Source organism: Eurytemora carolleeae, unplaced genomic scaffold (assembly GCF_000591075.1).
Source record: "Eurytemora carolleeae unplaced genomic scaffold, Eaff_2.0 scaffold779, whole genome shotgun sequence".
NCBI lineage: Eukaryota > Metazoa > Arthropoda > Copepoda > Calanoida > Temoridae > Eurytemora > Eurytemora carolleeae.
In genome coordinates this window covers 27,396-53,026 of record NW_019396862.1, presented here as the reverse complement: position 1 = coordinate 53,026, position 25,631 = coordinate 27,396, and the positions used below count along the sequence as shown (strand labels likewise).

The 25,631-nt window shown below is 33.2% G+C and overlaps 2 protein-coding genes across 4 annotated transcripts; both read right to left on the bottom strand.

The window, feature by feature from the left end:
* Window positions 1-4,688: 4,688 nt before the first annotated feature.
* On the bottom strand, window positions 4,689-15,430 carry LOC111709495 (decapping and exoribonuclease protein). Of its 3 annotated transcripts, XM_023483164.1 has the most exons (14): window positions 15,291-15,430; window positions 14,545-14,729; window positions 12,879-13,440; window positions 12,772-12,822; window positions 11,424-11,499; window positions 10,690-10,727; window positions 9,986-10,040; window positions 9,415-9,508; window positions 9,137-9,193; window positions 8,281-8,382; window positions 6,671-6,720; window positions 6,209-6,405; window positions 5,330-5,514; window positions 4,689-5,142 (listed from the first exon to the last, which is right to left on the bottom strand). In XM_023483164.1, exons 3-14 carry the CDS (start codon window positions 12,916-12,918, stop codon window positions 5,047-5,049), a joined length of 1,041 nt encoding a protein of 346 aa, XP_023338932.1. In that variant the 5' UTR covers window positions 12,919-13,440; window positions 14,545-14,729; window positions 15,291-15,430; the 3' UTR covers window positions 4,689-5,046. The 3 variants fall into 3 exon arrangements, with proteins under 3 accessions (XP_023338932.1, XP_023338934.1, XP_023338933.1); XM_023483166.1 differs by lacking the exons at window positions 14,545-14,729; window positions 15,291-15,430 and having other exon boundaries at window positions 11,462-11,499; window positions 12,879-12,916; XM_023483165.1 differs by lacking the exons at window positions 10,690-10,727; window positions 14,545-14,729; window positions 15,291-15,430 and having other exon boundaries at window positions 12,879-12,916.
* A 288-nt stretch (window positions 15,431-15,718) lies between these two features.
* Window positions 15,719-20,812, bottom strand: LOC111709494 (decapping and exoribonuclease protein). The gene is made up of 8 exons (XM_023483163.1): window positions 20,714-20,812; window positions 20,562-20,623; window positions 19,707-19,776; window positions 18,871-18,908; window positions 17,503-17,557; window positions 16,820-16,904; window positions 15,990-16,046; window positions 15,719-15,865 (listed from the first exon to the last, which is right to left on the bottom strand). The coding sequence occupies exons 1-8, from the start codon at window positions 20,758-20,760 to the stop codon at window positions 15,719-15,721; spliced, it is 561 nt and encodes a 186-aa protein (XP_023338931.1). The 5' UTR covers window positions 20,761-20,812.
* Window positions 20,813-25,631: the final 4,819 nt, after the last annotated feature.

Below are 25,631 nucleotides of genomic sequence, written 5' to 3'. Positions count from 1 at the left end.
GGAAATATATCAATTCTATAATTTTCTTCAACTATTTATCTATCTGTATATCTTCTTAAGATGGAGTTTTCTTTATATTTTTTCATTATTTAATGAACAAATGACCATTAGAAAATAGTAACCCATTTTGGAAACTTCTAACCAGAAATAAAAAAGAAGCTTTTATAAACAAGGCTTTGATTTTTTTAAAATTTGAATTTCTTAAATAAAATGTTTTTATGTCAAAAAACATTATACGAGGTGAGAATAATAAGTTTCGCTATAAACTTTTACGGGTACTTCTAGAAAAATATGGGCAGATCTGAGTATAGGTAAGATTTTTTTATATGTAACTTGCATATTATTCAAATAATTTGTTTCATAAAAAAAATTAAAAGTAAATAAATTGATAAAGTTAAAAATTTAGTATTTCAATTCGTAATTTTACCAAAGATATAAATCATTCATTATCTATACTCTATATAGTCCCAGTAAAGAATTTAAACATAAATTTTTTTTTTTAAATAAAAACCACACAAAATTTCATCTTAATTGTTAATTAAATAGTCTTTTCTTAAGAACTTCTACCACTTCAGTGTTCATCCATATAAATTTTTTTTGCAAGTTGAAAAATATTTATACCGGATTATTTTTTAGATCAGTTGATGTCAATCAGATCTTTGTTGTAATGTAAGGAGCGTTCTCCCGAAAGTAATCAGCTTCATTTGTCACAACAAGAAAATGTTCCGAATGGTCTCAAACTTAATCCATCAGAGTCTATTTTAGACCCATCAAGAGCGATCAAAAGAAAACAGAGATTGCGTATTTAATGTATGAAGGACTTTTGAGGATTTGTTGTTTTTTATTTACATTAAAGATCCATATTCAATGTCATCCCTTTGGTCATATGTCAGAGACTTTGAGACAAATTTAACCCAGATCTTAATCATTTTTAAATCTTGCTTTACAACCTTGTTTACTCTGTAAAAGCATACATTAAGCTGTCTGGCAAACATACTTCTTGAACCCTTGCTAATATGGTTTAAACAATTTAAGCAACAGTTTCGACAATTTTTTTTGGTCTTAGTGGTCTTTTCCCGTCCGGACATTTTATAATCCGTCAAATATTCATTTTTCGCTTCTTAACCTCATTGAACACTATTAAAGTTTATAAAAGTTTTAAATTAATTCTGGAACTTTTTTTAGGTTCGGATTGGTTTTTGCATCGTCTAATCAGAACATGTTTTGGTAACCTAGCCTCCAGAGTGTCCACTTTCTATAAAGTTCAATATTCTAGATATTCCTGCTGTGACAACGAAGCTAATCCACCTTCAGGAGAACACTCCTTACATCACAACAACAATCTGCTTGACACCAACCTGGCCAAAAGTTTGTCCGGTTCAAATATAAATATAAAATATGATCTTTAAAAACAATATTTAGAATTGAGACTTCTAGAAGTACACCTAACAAAATTTTAGCGAAACTTATTGATCACGCCTCGTATAATAATTAGTTTAAAATTACAATTCACAATTTTTCTCCAGGGACCGAATATAATAAATTCAAATCTTAAATCACCAATTTAGAATTCAAGATGCATGTGGATTTGAATCGGTGATTCAGGGTTTGAACCGGTTGTAGGTACTTCAGCGACCTCTCCAATTAATTAATTTCGGACCCAGATTAATTTTTACCAGTGTGCACAGGGGCAAAGAAATTATAGGTGAAAGGTTTGGGATTTTAGAAATTATAACCCTCCACCCCCCCCTTAATAAATATTCAATAAAAAAGATTTCAGGATTTGAACCTGCAACCGGCTTGAAATCAATTGTAAACTTTGTAAACAAAGAGAAATGTAATTTTCCGCCTCTAAACAATCTACAATTCTATAGTTTATATCAAAATATTTAGAAGCTTGACAGGATAACGGAGAAAGCTCAGATGGGACAAACTATTCAGGGGTGTATACAGATGAGGGGGAGGGGTATCAGGGCTAAGCCTCTACACTGCAAGATTTATAATGTTTTATTTTATTAGGACTTATGTCTAAGAGCTGACAACTGTCGATCACGTGACATAAGCTGCAGTCGTCAGCTGATTTGGTCTAAGATTAAGCCTTAACCCTGGATCTAAGGAATTAAGCCTCTAGTCGAAGATTTTAAATCACGGGCTCTGGACAAGTTGCTGTATGAGCGGAGGAAGGCAGGCGGCCATGAGCCACCACTATTTCCCCTTCCGTGCCACATATTAGCTTTTTTCTCTTCCGGCAGCCATGAGCCACCACTATTTCCCCTTCCGTACCATCACATTTGACTCTTCCGGGCAAATGATATAAGGATTCATAACTCTGATTGGATAATGAGATAGATAGAAAGATATATGTTACCGCCAAACTATTTCTATTGGTTAAGAATATACATCAAACACATGACTGAACCCTGATTGGATCAGGCGCTACTGGACCGGTGTACAGGATCGAGTGACAAGCCAACTATCTCTGCAAATCCCTGATCGTTCTGCAGATCTGCATATCTGAAGTCAGTGAAAGAATTCCAGCAAAATACATTTAAACCTTTTGTTTCCATGATTATCACTTGAAATATTTGTGTTTATAGATACTCAGATATTTTTATCTAAAATATTTTATCCCATTCAGAGCATCCTTATTAACCTTGTTCATCCTAATACTTTTTACTTTTTCTCCCACAGAACCGTGTAAATATATTTTTGTTCGCCCAAGAGAGAGAAAGTGTTGAATTGAAAATCTTCATGAGAAAATTTCACGCATTTACAAGATGAATGTTAGCCTTTACTTTATATATATTAATATTATCAATCGAATTTTCTGATGATATTTCATCAAAAAAATCCCGAAAAAATTTGAAAAAGTAAATTTCCGGGTAAAGTTGGCAGTTCTCCCTGGTAATTTCTCGATAATATTAAATAAATAATTTATTAGAAATCGCCATTGAAATAAGACAAGTACACAAACGTTTCATAAAATTACCTATAACACTATTATTTTGCCACAACGTGCTATAAAGTTTTTGGACAGAAATTTTCTCTGTATCTTGAAGGTTCACTCGCCTTTTCAAATTATATTTTGTCTCTCGATAAAGCTCGGGGCTTGTACCTTCTCGATAAGTACGGAGTCTAATATCAGAGGTGCATTTTAAGGAAAACGTATCCTGTAAATTCAAATAGTACTTACTGGTGGTTCAGCTACCTAACTCAAATTCATTAAATTCAGCCCCTGAAGAAAGTAAAAATAAATCTAGTCTAAGATTTGCAAAATGAAACAGGGCAGATGTTGTTAAATAATTGTTGAATGAAGGAGTAGCTTGCCAGTATATATCTGTATTAAACCTCTTTCTTTGTTTTAAATACTTTGAAAAAGTGTCCTATTCAGATCATCATGTTTCATGGGACTACATCGGCGTAATTTCAAGTAACCCTTTATTTTAAAACAGTAGAAGTACCCTTTTTTTTCGTTTAAGAAAATTTTATGGAGATATTCAGTTTTTATAGCTTAGAATTTTCTCTTTTGCATCAAATTCATCAGGAAAAGGGTTGTAGGGAATATCAATGTGATTTCAAGTAATCTTCATTTGAAGAGAAACCTGAACCTATTTACACTACCCTGTATTCTTCAGGGATCAATATTGTAAAAAATATCCTCCCTTTTCTAACTTTAAAAGTGTTTTGTTCTGAAGGATTGACCATATTTACCGAGAACCATATGAACATGTATTTCTGGTAAAAAATCTGATTTTAAAGATATTTAGTTTAATGGTCCTGCATGAAAGGTTGATTTTTGCATTCATGCAGACCCAGCTCAAGATATTGATCTAATTCATGTTCACTATCCAGTGTTGGCCATACCCTGTATGGATGACTTTATCGAGTTATATCAATATATCGAGATCCTGCGTTACAAATTTTACTCAACACAAAATTTTCAACCTTCGAATTGTAAAAGAACTTTTAAATTTGATTTAAACTTAAAGGGAATGTTCGCGAAAAATTAAAGGGGGTATAGACTTACGGCGAAAAATAATCGCTTTTGATCGCTACTAATCTTACTTCTGTCTGTTGCGTCTATAAGGAAAAAATTGTTAAAAACGACTTAAACTGAAGAACGTAGCGCCCATACAAATTCAGAAAGTTACAATATACAACTCTTATTGTAATTTGTTTAGTCCTTTTTCTTGCATTCATGGTTCCTTGATAGGCCAAAGCTGGCTTATTTCTGTGCTTAATCATTTAATAAACCATCAACATATTCATTGACGCAGAAACCACAAAACTAACTTCAAATTGTCATATTTTTATAGTCTCTTAAAATTTTCCTTTATGAAAGCATGAGGCCATTTGTTGGGTAAAATTGCCCATTTATCCAGCAAATTTATCCTATCAGATAATTGAGATATCCTCTAATATACCGAGGCCAAGAACTTTAATAATGTAACTCTCATGAAATATTACGTTACATACGATTACGAGGTAACAAAGGGCAGAGTAGATCAAGAGAAAATGATGAGATTCAGAATCAATCAAGAGAATGGAACCAACCAAGAGTCGAAACTAAACAAGAGGATGGAACTTACCAAAGGTATAAAACATGAACGTGGAACCACCCAAGGGGTGGAATTTACAAAGAGGAGGAACTCATATCCATTGCCTAACGTGGTCATACCAAACCATAATTTACAAAATACATTTATTCGAACAGCGTATGAAATAGGTTTCATATGGGAATTTAATATAATATTTTGTCTGAGGCATTAAGAAAGTTAAATATCTCTCAGTCCTGTATTAAAAAAAAAGTTACAAAATGTAAAAAAAGGTTCTTTCAGGTACATCTTCTAGTCCTACTCGTAGTTGATCAAAATTCAGAACTCTGTTCTCCTAGTCCTATTTGAACTCTGCTAGAAACCAGGATGGGAGAAACTGTTCTCCTAGTCCTATTTGAACTCTGCTAGAAACCAGGATGGGAGAAACTGTTCTCCTAGTTCTATTTGAACTCTGCTAGGAACCAGGATGGGAGAAACTGTTCTCCTAGTCCTATTTGAACTCTGCTAGGAACCAAGGTGGGAAAAATTGCTCTGAATCTTGTTGAACCTTGAACCCACTCCTTGGATCCCAACTCACATTATACACCTGAAAAATCTTTCATTAGAGATTGGAGGGAAAATTCAAGATACTATTTAAATATTTCGCCTGACAATTGTCTAAGAAAAGTCAAAATAGGAAATGAAAATCTTAAATCTTGCTCCAAACTTAATAAATATTGCAGGTAATCTGATCATCATTCGAACAAATTAAAAAAGAACGTAAAATAATAAACCTGGTCGGAAGAATCACGGAGTAAATTCTGTTGAATGAACGTGATGAACTCTAGGAGGAAGTTAGCACACACATTCGCTCTCCACTCCATACCACGCTTAGGTAGAGAGGAGACAGGGAGAGTTTCTACTTGTTCTACTATACCAGCATCGTCTCTCCAACCAACAACCACCTCCTCAATACCAACTAGATAAAGATTAAATGAAAAACGTAGGATACAGATTTAAATCAGAATCAGATTGTTTTTCTGATCTGACCATAGCAGTGAACTTTCGAATCAGAATTAAGTCAGCTTTAATGTTTCTGTAAATAGACTTTAACTCAACAGTTGAACTGAAACTTTAGAACTTATGATTTCGATTCATTATATTTTTATATTAATACCAGCTTAAGAACCCAGATTTGCCTGGAAACAAAGTTTTCTTTATAGGCGTTCATGAGTTATGATCGGACATACAAACAAACAATTTAAGATTACTACTTTATATATAAAGATGTGTCAGCAGCAACAGATCATTGGTCAGGTCATAACCGCAAAAATTTTAAAACATTAAGCAAGGACTTTCTAAAAATTTCAAATAGCTTGAACATTAACATGCCAGTATCATGGAGGGCGAGGCGAACTATCAAAAAAAAAATACTCTTGAAACAGCCATGTAACTAGCATATGAAAGTCCTCTTTGTAAACTAGAAACTTTGCAATAAATTGTGATTTGTTAAACTCGTAAAATCTTGAAATTGTGCCCTAAATCATTTAATAAGAAATATATATCCGTCACATATTAGAAAATCTAGAGCTACCTTGACTTCAAATTTAAAGCTTAAACTAAGACGACTTTCATAATTCATCCCACTTTATACTAGTGTTTTCTCAAATTACCTAGAAAACATTGAGCCCACCATTTTATCATCTTAAACTTTCTTAAAGTTCTATCCTGTCTTTCATTCTCCACTCTCCGACTTGTTTTGAATTCAACAAACCGGTTTGGAACCAGTTTACCAATGGATTGTTTATCCTGAGCCTTATATCCGTCCATCTCTGCTCCAAACAAGAAGGAATATTTCCCAATCTTCGATCTAAAAATTATAAAATTGTTCTCCTTATATGAAAACTTTTGAATGGACAGAATCAGTTTGTCCGTAAAACCGATTTGACCGAAAAAAAATTGACTTTTTGTTCCGCGAGTAACACTCATTCTATTAAAATAAAGGTTTTTACTCAACTTTTTGGCCAAATAGTCTAATACAAAACCTTTTCCATCAATATTGCGATGAAATTTTAAGAAATCTCACACAAATGTAATCAGAACAGTAATCTATTAAAAAAAAAAAATTTTTTTACCTAAACATACAACAAAACTCTTCATTTTCATTTACAACCGCAGATTTTTCCTAAAAAATAAATGTTTGAATATAACTATATATACTAACTAGGAAACCCAGCTTTGCCAGAAAACCAAATCTTTCTCAATTAAAGTTCAACCTCCACCGGTTAGAATTTTTATACCAAGCAAAAAATATTCCCGTGATTCTACCGAGTTAACCCACCAAGAAGAGAATATTCCAGTGGTTCTACCGAGTTAACCCACCAAGAAAAGAATATTCTCGTGGTTCTACCGTGTTAACCCACCAAGCAAAGAATATTACCGTGGTTCTACCGAGTTACCCCATCAAGCAAAGAATATTCCAGTGGTCCTACCGAGTTAACCCACCAAGAAAAGAATATTCCCGTGGTTCTACCGAGTTAACCCACCAAGCAAAGAATATTCCCGTGATTCTACCGAGTTAACCCACCAAGAAAAGAATATTCCCGTGGTTCTACCGAGTTAACCCACGAAGCAAATAATGTTCCCGTGATTCTACCGAGTTAACCCACCAAGCAAAGAATATTCCAGTAGTTCTACCGAGTTAACCCACCAAGAAAAGAATATTCCCGTGGTTCTACCGAGTTAACCCACCAAGCAAAGAATATTCCCGTGGTTTTACCGAGTTAACCCATTAAGCAAAGAATATTACCGTGGTTCTACCGAGTTACCCCACCAAGCAAAGAATATTACCGTGGTTCTACCGAGTTACCCCATCAAGCAAAGAATATTCCCGTGGTTCTACCGAGTTAACCCACCAAGCAAAGAATATTCCCGTGGTTCTACCGAGTTAACCCACCAAGCCAAGAATATTACCGTGGTTCTACCGAGTTAACCCACCAAGAAAAGAATATTCTCGTGGTTCTACCGAGTTAACCCACCAAGCAAAGAATATTCCCGTGATTCTACCGAGTTACCCCATCAAGCAAAGAATATTCCAGTAGTTCTACCGAGTTAACCCACCAAGAAAAGAATATTCCCGTGGTTCTACCGAGTTACCCCACCAAGCAAAGACTATTACCGTGGTTCTACCGAGTTACCCCATCAAGCAAAGAATATTCCCGTGGTTCTACCGAGTTAACCCACCAAGCAAAGAATATTCCCGTGGTTCTACCGAGTTACCCCATCAAGCAAAGAATATTCCCGTGGTTCTACCGAGTTAACCCACCAAGCAAAGAATATTCCCGTGGTTCTACCGAGTTAACCCACCAAGCAAAGATTACTACCGTGGTTCTATCGAGTTAACCCACCAAGCAAAGAACATTCCCGTGGTTCTATCGAGCTAACCCACCAAGCAAAGAACATTCCCGTGGTTCTACCTGGTTAGTGGTTACCCCACCAAGCAAAGAATATTCCCGTGGTTCTACCTGGTTAGTGGTTACACCACCAAGCAAAAAACATTCCCGTGGTTCTGCCTGGGTAGTGATCACCCCATCTAAATTTATAGCAAATCGTACAAGGGGTTCATATGATCAGAAATACAAACAGAGATTACTTTCAATTATATTTTCATTATGGTTTTAATCTGGTTATCTGGTTATCTGGTAATCTGGTAATCTGGTTATCTGGTTATCTGGTTATCTGGTACCTGTACACTCATATACTGTTCAAACTTATAACCCCAGGCACAAAATGTCTTTTCTTTCTCCGTAGTCCATTTTTTCTTTTCTTTTTGTTCTTCCGTATCAATCTTAACAAAAAACACTAATCAATTATTGGAAGAATCAACTAAATCTGAAAAATTCCATAAAAATAAATTCATTTTAAAAGTAAAAAAAAACTTTTGACAAAAAATAATTTTCTTGAAAGAAAACATGACAGTAGAGAAACGACTTGAATGTCGTCTTGGAACTTTGAATTTATTTGTGACATTCAGTCGTCAACCTACTTTAACATAAATGATTCTTGAAACATTTCCAAAATAAGGTCTGCCTTTTCTATGTTGTCAATATTACTGGAAATATTTAGAATTTAGTTCAGATTTCAATTTTTTTTAAACACAACCAAAATTGTCGAAATCTGAACGAAATTCTTTATATCTCCACAAACACAAAAAATGCAGACCACATTTTGAAAATACCAAGACAAAGAGTATTTGTGATTATTAGCTCTAGAATTTTACTTCTAAAATTAGGTTTACGAATAAATGCCAAAGATTTTCAAAGATCAAAAACGACCTTCAATTCGTCTTGTTACTGACATGTTACGTGGGACACCATGTAAAAAAACAGAGTGGAAATTGAGTTCTCATTTTTGTCAGGCGTTTAAACGGGGTATATATTTTAGAGAATAACACCCCCCTCTTTGATGTTAAAATCTCTGAAAAAAAAGAAAAATTGGATATTAGACGAAAATTTTGTTCATCTATTCTGATACTTTTTACACCATAAAAAATCATGTTTAACATTGGGGGGGGGGGGACAAAATAATCCTGCTAAAGATACCTGCATCATATAAACAGTTCCCTTGAACCTGACAACTTTGATTATCCAGCCTTCTCTCTAACAGAACATGAAATTATTAATAAAAAAAACTACAAAATCAGAATATCCAGTAGTTTTTTAAATAAGTTTACCATCGAAAGAAACAAAATTTCGCATACAAATATTCATGTTGATCGTTGATTGTTTATTGTTCATGTTTATTGTTCATGTTCATGTTCATGTTCATGTTCATGTTCATGTTCATGTTCATGTTCATGTTCATGTTCATGTTCCTGTTCCTGTTCGTAAGGTGTGTTCATAATAAGACGAAGAACTCCTCTGTAGCAGATAAAGTTTGAGTTAATCTCTTGTTTAGTTTCTCTTGACTCTTTTCTAACAAATCATCTATTCTATCAAATCCTCATGCACAACTAATGTTTTTTATAAAGGGACTGTACGCGTAATTTCAGGTGATGCTCCGTGCAAAGAGGTCAATGCCCGATTTACAACGGTACCCTTTAAACCTTTGACTGATAAGCGAAAAATGAAAATAAAGAGCTTCATGTGTAAATTTCCCAAATAATGGATGAATTTCTGTAAAAATCGGTGTACGCTACCTAATCATGGAACTCTAAGCCTCTAATTCTTGATCAGTTATAGATTCAAAGGGTACTGTTGTAAATCAGCCATACCACTCTATAACAGTAGGGTCACTTGAAATTACGCATACAGTCTCTAATAAAAAGAAAAAAATCAGATTTCAAATCTACTTTATCTATTTTAAGTTGAATCTAAAATGAAAATTATGTCAAATCAAAGATACCTATGTATAAAATGAAAATTATGTCAAATCATAGATAAAAAAGATGCCTTTGTAGGAGAATCCATTTCAACATATTGTCCAGTCCTTCAAACTGCTGAATTCCTAATCCACAAAAATATTGCTATTGAAAAGAGTATTTATGAATTTAGACAATTGATAAATAAATAAGCATACAGTGGCCGAATTTAAAGAATTTGACCGGCTGTTTAAATTTAAGCCGCGGTTTAAATATGGTTGGTTCCACTTAAAATTGTATCAAATGTTTCAAGATTTAATCCGGCACTTAATTTAAACCGGTTTTGGCGGATTTAAACCGCGGCTCAAATTCTTTAAATTCCATCTCAGTGCATGGTATACTCTACACCACATATAAATTCAAATATTTCAAACAAACAAGGCCTCGGTCTTTTTCTAGATCTTCAATCAGCCATTTTTCATCGTATTCCAATAAACAAGTTTTTCTCTGGATTTTTCTGTTTAAATTGGTAGATTTTTCAAAACCGTAGTAATGGAATTTTCTTTAAGGCAGAAGTTGTCAATTTTTTAAGTCCATTAACCTTCCATGCTCACTTATTTCTTAAATTAAAATTAAATTAAATTGAATTAAATTGAAAAAGTAAGACTCACTAAATTAAAAAGAAGACTTAAAAAGTATGAATTAAAGATGTATGGAAGTATGTTTTCCTCATTCTTAAAAGAAAATAGAAAAAAGATCAAACAATCAACAAAATAAATCGAAAAATAATCTTACTTTGTGTTCTGTCATTCAATCCCGCATTCAGATCAAACCTGACAAATATTAGCTGAATTCTCATTTAAACCCCTTTAAATCGGAAAGTTTTGATAAAGTTTTCCATTTTTAATTAATCTCATACTTTCAAGTTTAATTTGCCTTAAAGGGATTATAAACGTAATTTTAAGTAACCTTTTATTGATAGAGCGGTGTGTTCGATTTACAACGATACCCTTAAATTCAAATCAAATCCAGCATGAATTAGATATCATTGATTTTGTTGTTGAGAACTGATTATTTTTATTTGTGTATTCTTCAAAAGCAGAAATTATCAAAGTCAAATACTTGTAGACTTGTATCTTCAACACTATTGATCATATTTCCAAGTTTCAAGATACCACCCTTGTCAATCAGGCGTTCCCCTCTTTAAATGGAGGGTCACTTAAAATCACAACTACAGTCCCTTTTACTTCTAAGGCTGGATCAATGATTGATTGATAAAAAGATATAAAATGATTAACCGAACTCTCTGACTGCTATGTGGTTTCTAATTCTGAGGCCGGATATAAAGAATTTAAACCGCGTCGCTTATCCACAAAAACCTATTCCAATTGAGCACCGAATATCGAAACACTGAACACAATTTCAAGTGGAACCAACCATGTTTGAGCCGCGTCTCAAATTTGAGAAGCAGCACAAATTCTTTAAATTCGGCCATGATTTAATAATGAATAAAATATAAAATTATTAACCTAATTCTCTGGGTGTTGTGTGGTACTGGTTTGTATACCTGGAGCTGGCTCCGGTCAGGACAGATATCCCGCAACCCTACATAGAACTGTTTATATCATCATAATATGTATATATATAATATGTATCTTCTATAATAATGTGTTGTCTCTGTTTGTATCTTTGTTCTGTTTGTATACACAACTCAGGAACCAACCGATTTGCCTCAAATTTTGATCAGGGAATTCGTTGGTTTACAAGTTCTGATTTTATTAACTTAACGTTTCTAGGAGAGATAAGAATTTCGGGCAAAGCTGGGTTCCCAGGCAAGTGTATTTTATATGTACTAGCTTGGGAACCCAGCTTTGACTGAAAACTTGCTCTTTTCCTATAAAAGACAACCCACTCAACTTAGACATTTTAAAACCAAACTAAGAACATTTTCGTGGCTGCACTGAGTTCCTCAATCAAAATATGAGGTAGGTCTAGGTGACAAGAAAATAGACAACTGCAAATAATTTATGAATTTAAGAAATCTATATATAAATTTGGCTTGTCTGTCTGTTTGTTTGTTTGTTTGTTTGTATCCAATAAACGTCAAAAAGGCTGAACCGATCGGGCCCAAATTTTTTGTGGGACATCACGTGACCACAGGGAAGGTTTATGAATGATAACATTTTTTTAAAAATGTGTTTTAAAGGTTTTTAATTTTGTAAAAAAATTCAAATTGTTGAAAATCCGCGACTTTTTTTAAAAATCCGCAAAATTTTTTTCTTCTTTGTTTTAAAATTTAAACAAAAAGAACATGTTCAAAATTTAAATAGAAGAAGCGCCCTAAAAGCCTAGTATTATTAAATTTGACCAATATTTACATTGTTGAGTAGGCAATAGCTGGTAGTTTTTTAAAGAAATTTAAATGTCTCATTACTTTGAAAATGGCCGACGCCATGGATGAAATCACAAGAAAGTCTTGGTAATTTTCTAGTGAACGATTTCTTGACCCCCTATCAATTTTGTACCACATAGATATAATTGGTCATGTGGCCGCAGCCCCCGGTCCCCTCGCCTGTCCTATCCGCAGCGTTTGGCCCCCAAGCCTTTTCTGGTCGCAGCGCTCGGCCCCCTAGCCTGTCCTAAACGCATCGCTCGGCCCAGAAATTGCCTTAACCTAACCTAACCATAAAATAATACAAATAAATAACAATAATTTTGCTGATTATTAGATATCATATACAAAATTGATAGAAGGGGGGAGGGGGGGGCGGTGTTACAGAAATCGTTCTCTAAGTGTGCAACTCATTGCCAATACAATGATAGAGAAAATGTCTAATTTTCACATTTTTTACTTCATCGAGATAATTATCTTCGTACCATTCACAGAAAATTCCCCCACAATTACTGGCTGGGCAAACTGAGGAAAATCTGAAAAAAAAAGAAATTTTTTTTCTTCTTATTTGTCAGAATTTTTCATTTTTTACCTTTATCCAAATCATGAGGTTTCCAGGATGGAAACTGCATTTTTGAGAACAGTTATCTGAAAATATACAAATATAAGGCATAAGGCACATTAAGTAATATCAAAATACAAAATTTACATTGAAAAAATACAAAGGTCAAGAAATATCCTCTTTATGCAGACAACCACTTAATTCTATTCACGGAAAATGTGGTTTATTCAAATAATCAGGAAAAAATTTTCATGCATAAATAAAAAAATGAGTATATAAGATCTTTGATTAATAATGTGCATTAGATTAAAAATAATGCTTGATTATAAATCACGATCTCCTAGTCCTCTTTGAACTCTGCAAGGAACCAGAATGAGAGAAACTGTTCTCCTAGTCCTATTTGAACTATCCAAGGAGCCAGGATGGGAGAATCTGTTCTCCTAGTCCTATTTGAACTATCCAAGGAACCAGGATGGGAGAATCTGTTCTCCTAGTCCTATTTGAACTCTGCTAGGAACCAGGATGGGAGAAACTGATCAGAATCTTTCTCAACTCTGAATCCATTCCTGGGATCCCAGTTCACATTATACACCTGAGTAATTAATTAATTACTATTATTATCAGAAGACAAATCATCTTTAGATAAAATAAGAGTCGACGCTCCAAGTCATGAAATGTGTTTACGATATCGGTGGATATCGAGATCATTGATTAATCTCGACTTTTGTTATTCTGCAGATTGATTAAATCTTTATTCGATATCCCACATAGTAATCCCAGTCAGAGGGGTTAAAGGGAGCTTTGATCAGGGGAGGAATAAATTAAATGAAGATATAGAGGTGGGATTTTTTACAGATCCTCAAATTTAAAGTGCCAAAAGTGGATATCGACGTCAAGTGATCGGGATTTTGAAAATCCAACACAAATTTCCAGCTCAAATTTCCAGCTCAAAACGGAACCATTTAAACCAGATATTAATAATTATCTTGCTGAAATTAACTATTTCCAATTTTGGTTGTAAATCAGGGACTTGCAGATTTATGCTGCGGAAACCATTCAGGAAATAAACAAAATTCAACATATTTTTAAAATAAAAAGTAACTATATTCTCCTTATTTTACTTAGATAAAGGTTAAAAGTGCATCGATTAAAATCAGAAGTGCTTATTTTGAAATGGTTTAAAAGCGATAAATAAATCCCTGAGAAGATGCGAGACAATTTCAGTATTTCTCGCTAAATATCAGGTACATTTTCACGCAAAAATCGGCGCTTTCTGCACTCAAAGGTTCAAAAGTTTGACTGGTGACTGTTTAGTTTTCCTATAATTTCCTGAACTTATGAACAACCTCGAGTAAAATTAAAACGGAAAAATGGATCGTTTTTTTAGTGACAACCCAAAAATGTAAATACTAATGCATCAGAGCTGAAAACTTTAGAATAGTGGATATCGAGAGCAATGCTTGATCTCTTCTCTTTGGTAATAGTAAAATTATTTTAATATTTAGTTTCTAAATTTCAACCAATATGCAGGAAATTTGAAACTTTGCGGGCCATTTAATTTTAATGAAAGAACTCTACTTGGTTAGAATCCAGTATTGATATCCTAAATGAGTGAAAAAGAGCAGATTAAGCGATCAGTGTAAAGGGTATCAGATTCTAAAGTTTACAGCTCTGAAGAATGAGAAACTAAAATAACCTGGTCTTCTGAATCCCGAAGAAGATCCTTCTGAACGAAGGAGGTAAACAACAAGAGGAAGTTTGCACAGACATTCGGTTTCCAATCCATACCACTCTGTGGTAGAGAGGAGACAGGGATAGTTTCCACGTGTTCTATTATACCAGCATCATCCCGCCATCCTACCACCACCTCCTTTATTCCGACTAGACAAAATAAAGATAAAATAAAAATAATATGAATAATATTTGTGCTCAACAAACACGGTGGTAGGTGATTAAACCAATATAATAAAGACGACTTTCGATTTCAATTTTAATTTTGATCAAGCTGTTAAACAGCATGGACATAAACATAGAATTCAAGAGAAGACAAAAACTAAAAAATCAAACAAAAACTAAAAAAACTGACAAAACCTAAAAATCTGACAAAAATTCAAAAATCTGACAAAAACTAAAAAATCTGACAAGAAGTAAAAAATCTGACAAAAAGTAAAAAATCTGACAAAAAGTAAAAATATCTGAAAAAATAAAAAAATTTGACAAAAATTCAAAAATCTGACAAAAAACTAAAAATCTGACAAAAACTAAAAACTAAACTAAAAACTAAAAACAAAAAACTAAAAACAAAAATTCAAAAATCTGACAAAAACTAAAAATCTGACAAAAACTAAAAACTAAACTAAAAACTAAAAACAAAAATTCAACAATCTGACAAAAACTAAAAATCTTACAAAACTAAAAAATCTTAACAAAAATAACACTTACCTATGAAGCTTTGGGTCCACCAGCTCTTCATTTTTGATCTTCTCAAAAAATTCTCCTGGCCTTTACGATCCACTTTCCTGCTTGTTTTGTATTCGACAAACCGGTTTGAATCAAGGTCTTTATTGCTCAAGGATTCTTTATCCTAAGCCCAGAGGTACACAGGGGTGGGGGGAGGTGTGTTTGTAGGGATATTCGATACTCTTAGAAAAAAGAAGAAAATTTAGACTTTTCATAAAAAAATTCATTTAGTTCTGGGGGAATCCTTAGTATTTTTTCTCCAAATTATGTTTGTGTGTGAGAGGGGTGGGGGACAGAAACAATTTCAAAGATTTTGAAAAAAAACCCCGATTTTTGAGAAAACATGTAACCCTTCCTTGGCCTTGTATCCATCCATCTCAGCTTTGATCAAGAAGGAATACTTTCCAATCTTAGTCCTGGCAATTAAAAAAAAAATCATGAACTATTACCTGAACACTCATGAACTGTTCAAACTTGTACCCCCAGGCTGTGAACTTCTGATCCCTCTCCGATTCCTGTTGCTGCATCCTTCTCCCACTCTGCTCCTCTGTATCAACCTGTATAAAGTCATCTTTTTATATTTCCCACAGGGGTATATATTTCACTCCACAAGAATAACCACTTATTCTTTCTGTTTAAAATTTCAGACATTCCCATTTCCCTCTCAATGTACTGAAATACCTGCATCATATAAACTGTTCCATTGAACTTGACAACTTTAATTATCCAGCCCTCTTCCTGTCAAAACATTACATTATATGAAATGATATAATAAATGTGCAACAACTAGATGTGATGTTGATGTGATGAATATCATTTAATGTATGATGGGATTATGTCTCAAAATTGTCTCTTGGATGCTTTATATATTAAAAAACGAAACTTGGAACGTCATGTCCTACTATTATCTTTATTCTTTAATATTTTAAACTGAATTTAGCAGAACTATGAGCTGTTTTAATTGGAAACCAGCTCAAACTAGTTTAAGCACTAATTTACTTATGAAAAAAAAACCGAAAATACAAACTAATGAGAAGACAAAACCTACAGAGCTCCCCCCCCCGCATATTCTAGCCGGAACACTCGTCCCCCCCCCAGACTATCGTAGCCTCAACACTCGGCCTCTTGCAGTCTGCGGCGCCTCAGCTGGTGTAACATACAGCGATAACCAGAAAACTCTGGAATAGAAAGCCGTCTTTTAAACTCAAGTTAGAAATTCAAATATTCCAATGAACATGAGGCACAGAAATTGTGCAATGTGCGATGTAAAGAGACCCATATAACTTAATAAGTGATTTTATAACTTACTAGTTAAGCTATTTACTTTGTAACCATAACAAATGAACTTCAGTATTTAATGTCGTCCTCCTATTCTATAGTTTTTTGTTTATTACTGTAGAAGTAAGGTGTAAATACTCTCCTGAGCTTGTGTTTCAACTGTTAGTATTTCCAGGGTTTGTAATACCACCATGATAAAAACATTTTACAACTTAACAAAATATGAAATGTTCCTGTTCATATGGAGTTTTCATGAGAGTACTTAGAGCACCTCTGTAACATACAAAATCTGATTTCAGATCTTCCTTCGTCTGTTGCCTGCTTACATTTTTCATTATTTTTTACAAAGAAAACCTTTCTCGTTCTTGCACAGATTAAACAGACAGGACTAGAGAAAGTTCTTGTTTCAATGTTTGAAACTTAGATAACGATTTTCAATGCTCTTTGGATTTATTTGTTATTGCATTATTTGCACAGTTTTCCATCCTTTTTCATACTTCTTAACCAAAACATTAATTACCTCCAAGTTTAGCTGAAAAAAAAACTTTAACAAACTGAATATCTAGGGAGNTTTATAATCTTTATAATCTTTATAATCTTTATAATCTTTATAATCTTTATAATCTTTATAATCTTTATAATCTTTATAATCTTTATAATCTTTATAATCTTTATAATCTTTATAATCTTTATAATCTTTATAATCTTTATAATCTTTATAATCTTTATAATCTTTATAATCTTTATAATCTTTATAATCTTTATAATCTTTATAATCTTTATAATCTTTATAATCTTTATAATCTTTATAATCTTTATAATCTTTATAATCTTTATAATCTTTATAATCTTTATAATCTTTATAATCTTTATAAATGGTTTTTCTTACTAAGGAAAAAATGTAAAATAATTGGTCCTGGTGTGAAGAATCCATTTCAACATATTATCCAATCCCTCAAACTTTTCCATTTCTTAAAAAATTAAATAGAAAATGGAAATTGTGAGATGATAAAATTTAAATTTTTTTTTCTCGATTAATGACTGATGCTGTATCATCGGGACTAAAACCTGTCGACAGGTTTAAGCTTAGATGTAACTGGTTTAAAGTCTAGCTGACATTAGATATTAAGGGCCTATATGTAGCCTGTAAGCGTAATTTTAAGTGATCGTTACATGCAGAGAGGACCATGCGATGCCCGATAATTCACATAATAGTTTCATAACAATAGAATAGTTCATTGATTTTTTTATGTGAAAAATGGATCCCATCCGTCTTGTGTTTACATTACCGCCAAGAGACAGTACACTGTTGTACAAAAGATGCGTACACCTATGAAACAACTTTCCTTGCATTATATCCTTGATTCTAACATGCTTGTATGAGCTGAATACAAGTGGGTTACGCACCGTTTACAATGCACACACACACATCTCAGAACTCACGAACAGACTAAGGGTTTAATAGTACCCTTGGATATCGGACATTGCCATCTTTGCATAGAAGGTCACATGAAATTACGCTTACAGTCCCTTTAAGATTTTTTTTTGGTAAAAGTTACATATCCTAGTTCAACAAGCCCAAGACAAGGACATGTCAACTAACTAGGTGGGTCGAATTTTTGATGTCCTGGTGAGCCCTTGGATGATACAACACCAGATATAATTTAGAATTGAAACCAACAATACTAAATTGGCTTGTGGAGGTCCTTAGAGAATTAAACTTTTGAAAATGATACTTTAAAAGAAAAATTTAACATTTAAAGGAAAATTTAACTTTAAATGGGGTATTTAACTTTAAAAGTAGTACTAAACTTCAAAAGAAGTATTAAACTTTAAAAGTAGTACTAAACTTTAAAAGAAGTATTAAACTTTAAAAGTAGTACTAAACTTTAAAAGAAGTATTAAACTTTAAAAGAAGTACTGAACTTTAAAAAAAGTATTAAACTTTAAAAGAAGTACTTAACTTTAAAAGAAGTACTTAACTTTAAAAGAAGTACTAAACTTTAAAAGAAGTACTAAACTTTAAAAGAAGTACTAAACTTTAAAAGAAGTATTAAACTTTAAAAGAAGTATTAAACTTTAAAAGAAGTACTTAACTTTAAAAGAAGTACTATAAAAGAAGTCTTGAACTTCAAAAGAAGTACATAAATTGAAAATCCACTTTGTTGATTTTAAAGTAAATACGTGCTGATCTTGGGATAGCTTATAATAGTAAGCTTACTACTCTAAGGGAAATAAGAAACATGCAATTAAATATACATAAATGTATTTTGCATAAACTTACTTGGTACTCTTTCACGCAGACCATCATTCAGATTAAACCTAGCAACAACAAAAAATAATTGCTTTTTTCATTTTACTTATTTCAATATTTCATGACACAAAACAATCTGAAGCCAAAAATGAAAATGTTAATTATTTTCTTCTATTTCTATTTTATATTTCTTCTATTAAGATATTAAGACACCACGGACACCTTGCGATCACCAAAAAGTGTTTAAGATTATATTTTTCCCGAGCAAAAACCTTTCAGGTTCAGAGAGAAAAAAATTCATAAATTATTACAGGCAGTGATCCGGATCCGTCGGATCCGCAACATTTTGGCTTCCTTGATCCGGATCCGCAAAAATATGTGGATCCACACATCGGGATCCAAGGGGCAAAAAATCTACCAAATACCGAAAAAAAAAAATTTTATGGCTCAAACTCCAAATCTGAACTGTTAAAAAAAGTTAAAACTATCAAAAACCTTATCTCTGAATGGTTCATCAAATAACATTAAGCGAAAACAAGATGAAAATTATTTTAAATAATTCATTTTTTGTTTTAACAAATCAGTAAATCTTAAATAACCTGGATTCGGATTTTGATCCGGATCCATTTTTTCCAGTGCAGTTTTAGGATCCGGATCCGCATCAAAATGTAATTAATGGATCTCTGAATACAGGGGTTAATATTTCAAATAAATAATTTTCGAAAGTTTGTTCAGGGAAAAAAGTTAGACATCTACAAAAATTATTTCCTTTCAAGTTTAAACCTACAAAAATACTGGGGAAAAATTAAACAAATGTAAAGAGTGGGGGAGGTCAAAAACATATAATTCCATTAAGATATTCGAACCTGACTCTCTGTGCAGAAACTGGTTTAAATATCTGCAACTGACTTCGGTCAAAAACCACTTCTCGGGCACCTTAACAAAGTGTTAATAAAATAAAAAACGTTACTTTCTTTTGTTTAAAGTCCAATTGGTCAATATATCTAAATATATAAAGTAGTAATCTCTGTTTGTTTAAATGTTCGATTATAACTCATGATTGGGGAACTTGGTAAGAGTTTGGTTAAAAAATTCTAAATTCAGCGGATTGACTTTAATAGGGAAAGTTTAGTATGCAGGCGAAGCTGGGTTCCAAGGCTATATATATAAAGCAGTAATCTCTGTTTGCTTTTTTTGTTTGTTAGTATCAGTGCTTTGGATCCGCAAGAATTTGGCTTCCTGGATTCGGATCCGCAAAAATATGCTGATCCACGGATCCGGATCTTAGGAGCAAAATATCAACCAAAAACTGCAAAAAAAAAAAAATTTTCTTAAAACACAAATCCTTTGAAAAAAGAGAGATTATAAAAATTTCCTGATTTTTATATATAAATTTTTTAAAAATAACCTGTATCCGGATCCGGATTTTTTTTACAGTGCGGCTCCAGGATCCGGATACGGATTCGCATCAAAATTAAATGGATCCTAAGCACTGGACTTTTTATGTCCGATCCTAGCTCATGAACCCCCTTGACCAATTCGCCTCAAATTTTGATTTTGGAACTCGGTAAGATAATAAACTCTAAGATGTAAATTGTAAGGATTGACTAATATATATATCGAAAAGCTTAAATAATTATTTAAGGAAGAGGTGTGAAAGCCCACTGGATTTCTAGTTTTAGAAGATTATTTAAAAAAAAAATATGATTTATCTTTCTTACCGTCTACAGAATACTCCCCGATTATCAGTGGCTGGGGGAAGGCACGCCAAGGAAAATCTAGAAATAGAATATTAGGGTGGTAGAAGCCCAAGGAAATTACGTGCGCTAGGCTAGCCTGTCATAGCCGCAGCGCTTGGCCCAGAAAGTGTCTTTTATCAATTCTATTTAAAACTCTTGGCTCCGAGCTTGGAAACTGCATATTTATAACGATATATCTGCAATAATAACTACGTCTCTAAAACAACTAATAGAAGATATTTTCAATTGATTGATAAATGTTTATTTCTATACGCTCTTTAAGCAGACGTCTTAAATACAGATGTTTTCAAGTTGCCTGTCTATAGTATGTATACTAGTGTTCATGAGGAGAGTGAGACTGCCAACTGGTCTGAATGAAACCCCACAGAGCTAGTTTATGACTCATCTTATAATCAGTCAGTATATCAGACTACAGAAGAGATTCTGTAGTCTGTACGGACGCGGTTGGTTTGGGTTGATTCTCATTTGAACTACTCCCGTTTGAACTATTGTTCATTTGAACTTTTGTTCGTTTGAACTATTGTTCATTTGAACTATTGTTCATGTAAACTATGTTCGTGTAAACTATTGTTCGTGTAAACTATTGTTCGTGTAATTTTTTTATTCTTTTCTTTGTAAAATTGTCTTTGGTTTCTTCAATTCTTTTGCAAACATAGCATGTGTTAGAATTAAAACATTTGTTCTGCTGATAAAAATCTTCTGTTAAATTCTGTTTAAAATTCGAAATAAGATTGATATTTGAAAGCTTAGAAAAGTGTTGTTTATTTTCATACCATATTTTGGGGAAATTGTGAGGAGGTCAAAAATGGTTGCACTTTACGTTGCGGCGACGTCTAAACAACTTTGAATCGACTTAAGATTGACGTGGTCAGGACGTTGGCCCGTTCTAAGACGACATCGCCCTGACGCCTTGTTGACGTCAGTTGGTTATGTGGGAACAGTTCAAAAGACCTAAAATATAGTTCAATTGAGCAAATAAATAGTTCAAATGAGCCAAAAAATATTTCAAATGAGCCAAAAAATAGTTCAAATGAGCAAACAAATAGTTCAAATAAGAAAAAAAATGAGCAAATAAGGTTAGGTAAAATTTCAAATGAACCAATAATTAGTTCGGTGATTCCTAGTATACAATTTTTGAACCCCCCCCCCCATCAATTTTTTTGCATGGATCTCATAAATGTTTATCACAAATTGATATTTTCGGTCATGTGGCTGCAGCTCCCGGCTCCCTAGCCTGTCCTAGCTGCAGCACTTGGCCCCCTAGCCTATCCATAGCCTTCGGCCCCCTAGCCATAGTTCAAATGAGCCAAAAAATCGTTCAAATGAGGCAAAAATATTTCAAATTAGCGAAATAACAGTTCAAATGAGCAAAAAAATAGATAAAATGAACATTTAAAAAATAGTTGCAGCATGATTTTAACTTTTATTGATTCATTAGATTTTTTTTACTCACTGGAACTTTTTTTTGCTCATTTGAACTATATCTTTTTGCTTATTTGAACTACTTTTTCGCTAATTTGATCTATTTTTTTGCTAACTATCTTTTTGGTTCATTTGAACTAATCTTTTTCTCATTTGGTTAATTTGAACTTGATTTTTTTGCTCATTTGAACTACTTTTTTATTTGAACTATTAAATGCTTCATTTGAACTATTTTTTTTGGTCATTTGAATCATATTATGTCCATGATGTGAAATTTTTTTTGGTCATGTAAATATACTTTGCGATGCCGATTATTTTACAAACCATATAATATTTTTTCATGAAATATAAAAATTTTAAATGCATTTTTAATAGTTCAAATGAGTAAATAATGTGTTGTTTGAACTACAGGAAATGACGCCATTATCAGTGGTTAAAATGAACATTTCAGTCCTGTGAACGATTTTTGGACCCCCCCCCTCGTATCACTTTTATACATGCTTTCATCAAAATTATTTTTATTTATTTTTTATTATTTTAGGGTTAGGTTCGGTTAAGACAATTTCTGGCCCGAGCGCTGCGGCTAGGACAGGCTAAGGGGCCGAGCGCTGCGGCTAGGACAAGGGGCCAAGCGCCGCGGCTATAGGACAGGCTAGAGGGCCGGGCGATGTGGCCACAAGACCAATGATAACCATGTACAAAATTGATAAAAGGGGGTCCAAAACTCGTTCTCAAGGAAATTACCGAATGAACAATAGTTCAAACGATCAATAGTTCAAACGGCGTTGTTCAAATGCAGATTCACCGAAAACTGGCTTGTTTTCGTCCGTAAGATATATACGATCAAATACGTGAAAACTGAATACGTTCCAATATCATTTGAATCGAGGTTTACTTTACGTGTTTATTTACATGCGCGTAATACCGCAAGTTGTTCTTTTTGTCGTCTTCGTACTGAATCGATTAAGAAAACTGTTTTAAGCAAATAGGTTGACAAGTACAATAGATGGCAACACAAAAATCGACCAACTGCGCACAACGTCATATGTGGCAAATGAAAAAAGAAAGACGACATGTCCTCTAATTAGTTGGTAGGATTTCCAAGATTTGGTGGAGATAAATGTCGTCTTTGTAGGAATACGTAAAAAATAAATACAACTCAAAATTAGATAGAGTATTTTTTCACTCGTTTGGTGGCTTAATTTTTTTCTCTNCACTTTAGTCTAACAATATCACTTTTATTTATAGTTTTGTCAGACAGAAAATTCGTGTTGACACTTATGACGTTTAATCAGCTGTAATGAAAGTGTACGCATTCTGTGTTGCCATCTATTGTACTTGACAACCTATTTGCTCTGCGTGATTGAAACCAGTCCTCTCTGCAGAAATCTTTGTGAATAATGAGAAAATAGAATCTAATGTCGTCATTATTTAACAATTTTAAAAAACTAATTCTAAAAACGTATCCACCCCCAAACTCAAACTCAGGATTTATACAGATCTTTAAAAAGTTTAATACAGGGTGTCCCACGAAACATGACAGTATGCAGGACGACTTGAATGTCGTCTTGATTTTTGATATAATTTGTTGCGTTCATTTGTCAACCTAATTTTAGAAGTAAATTTCTAGAGATAATAATCACAAAATTTCCCTTGTCCTGCCATTTCCAAAATGTGGTCTGCCTTTCTTGTGCTTTCCATATGTCTCAAATGAATTCCGAGATAAGTTTTCCACAAAACTTTAAGTCGTCTGTAGGTACCGGCTGTATGTTGGGATTGGGAATGGATTTGAATGAAATGATTTTGAAAGCAGATAGAAGCGCTACAGAGACTTATAAGGTACAGGGTGTCCCACGAAACATGACATTTAATAAATAGCTATTTTTAGTTAAACAAATCTTTTGCTTAATTATATTTTATTTGTCGAATCAGTTTTGATATGACTCCCATATAATATTTTTATTGATTTTTGGTATCAAACAACTTAACCATTGGAAAATGACATTCTTAGCTATTCACCAACTGTCATTGTTTCGCGAGACACCCTGTATGGCGTCGGGCGTAGCTTGCACGAGGGGGGGATAGATAAAAATCCTAAGAATGCGCGAATACCAGATAATATTTCTTTAACTCTCTCTCTATGACAGCTTGCTTCTATTATTCTATATGAATTTAATATAGGTTGGGATTGATTGTTATCTGATCTGGAAACTATTGTAAAGGATGAATACGAATGTTATGAATTTGATATAGGTTGGATTTGATTGTTTATCTTGTATCAAAAATCCAACCTGTCTCACAGTCATAATATAAATCATTAACATTCGTATCAAATTAAAATCAACCTTTATTGTATCAGATTCATAGTAACCATCCTTAACCTGTACTATCTATAGAAGCAAGCTGTCAGGGCAAGCTGTCATAGAGAGAGAGAATTAAAGAAACATTATCCGGTATTCGCGCATTCTTAGGAGTTTTATCTATCCCCCCCTCCGCCAAGCTACGCCCGACGCCCATAGAGATACGAGAATATATGTCGTCTTCACTATAACGGAGGGTTACAGTTGAAATTGAAAATGGCAATTTAGCATATGGTACTAGCTACTGACATACAGTTTGCGGCAAGTATATTTGTACTCTGTACACATTTATGAGGGCTTGTTTACAAATATTGCAGACATACTAGCCGAAGAAAGTTGAATTTCAAAGGCCTTAGAACGAAGATAAGTTGCTGCTTGCTAACGATATGTGAGTAATAATGATGGCAATCAGACTCCCCTTACATACAAAGAACACATTAAAGTTGGAAGACTTTTCAAACTATTAAATCTCTTGGGATGATGGTGTTACTTTGGCGAATTCTATATGTGTCAACATGTGGACTGTTCAGATGCAAGCAGTGAAAATCTCGGTATGATTACCTTTTAGTAAAGAGTTAATGGGAGAAACCTAGGTTTTATTAAACTTCTTTAAATAAATTAGTAAAAAAATACTCTACAGATTGACCCCGAGAAGTAAAACGTATTCAATCACCTTTTCAAATGTCAAGTTCATGATGTACAAGGGGTTGTACAATTTTCAGTATTACAGTCTGCATTAGCGATCAATATTCTTGTATATCTATTATATCCATAGAGAATAGAATATATAGAGAGGAATTTACTGGAAAAAAGTGTAAAACGGCCATTTTGTTGTACTGTTTCCATACTGCAGGTGTACTTCACATATTTATGCTATATAACCTGTTGGGCCCTAGAATATCATTTTATAGAAAATCTAAAATTATTTGACCAATTATCATTTCAAACAGACTCTATGCCTTTCACTTTACAAACGAAGTTTTTCCGTTATAACTATAAATCAAATGATGTTTTTATTCACCTAATTCATTATAAAGTTTATTTAACAGTTTAAAAAATTCGAAATTGAAATGAATAGTTTAGGGAACATACTGTATTAATGTACTCTACTTTTAATTCCTCTCTATATATTCTATTCTCTATGATTATATCTATTAAAAATGAAAAATATAAAATAAAAAAACTATAATATTAGCAAACCTGAGATTCTCAGGCTCCTGTGGATAATTGTTTTCAGATTGGTTGCGTA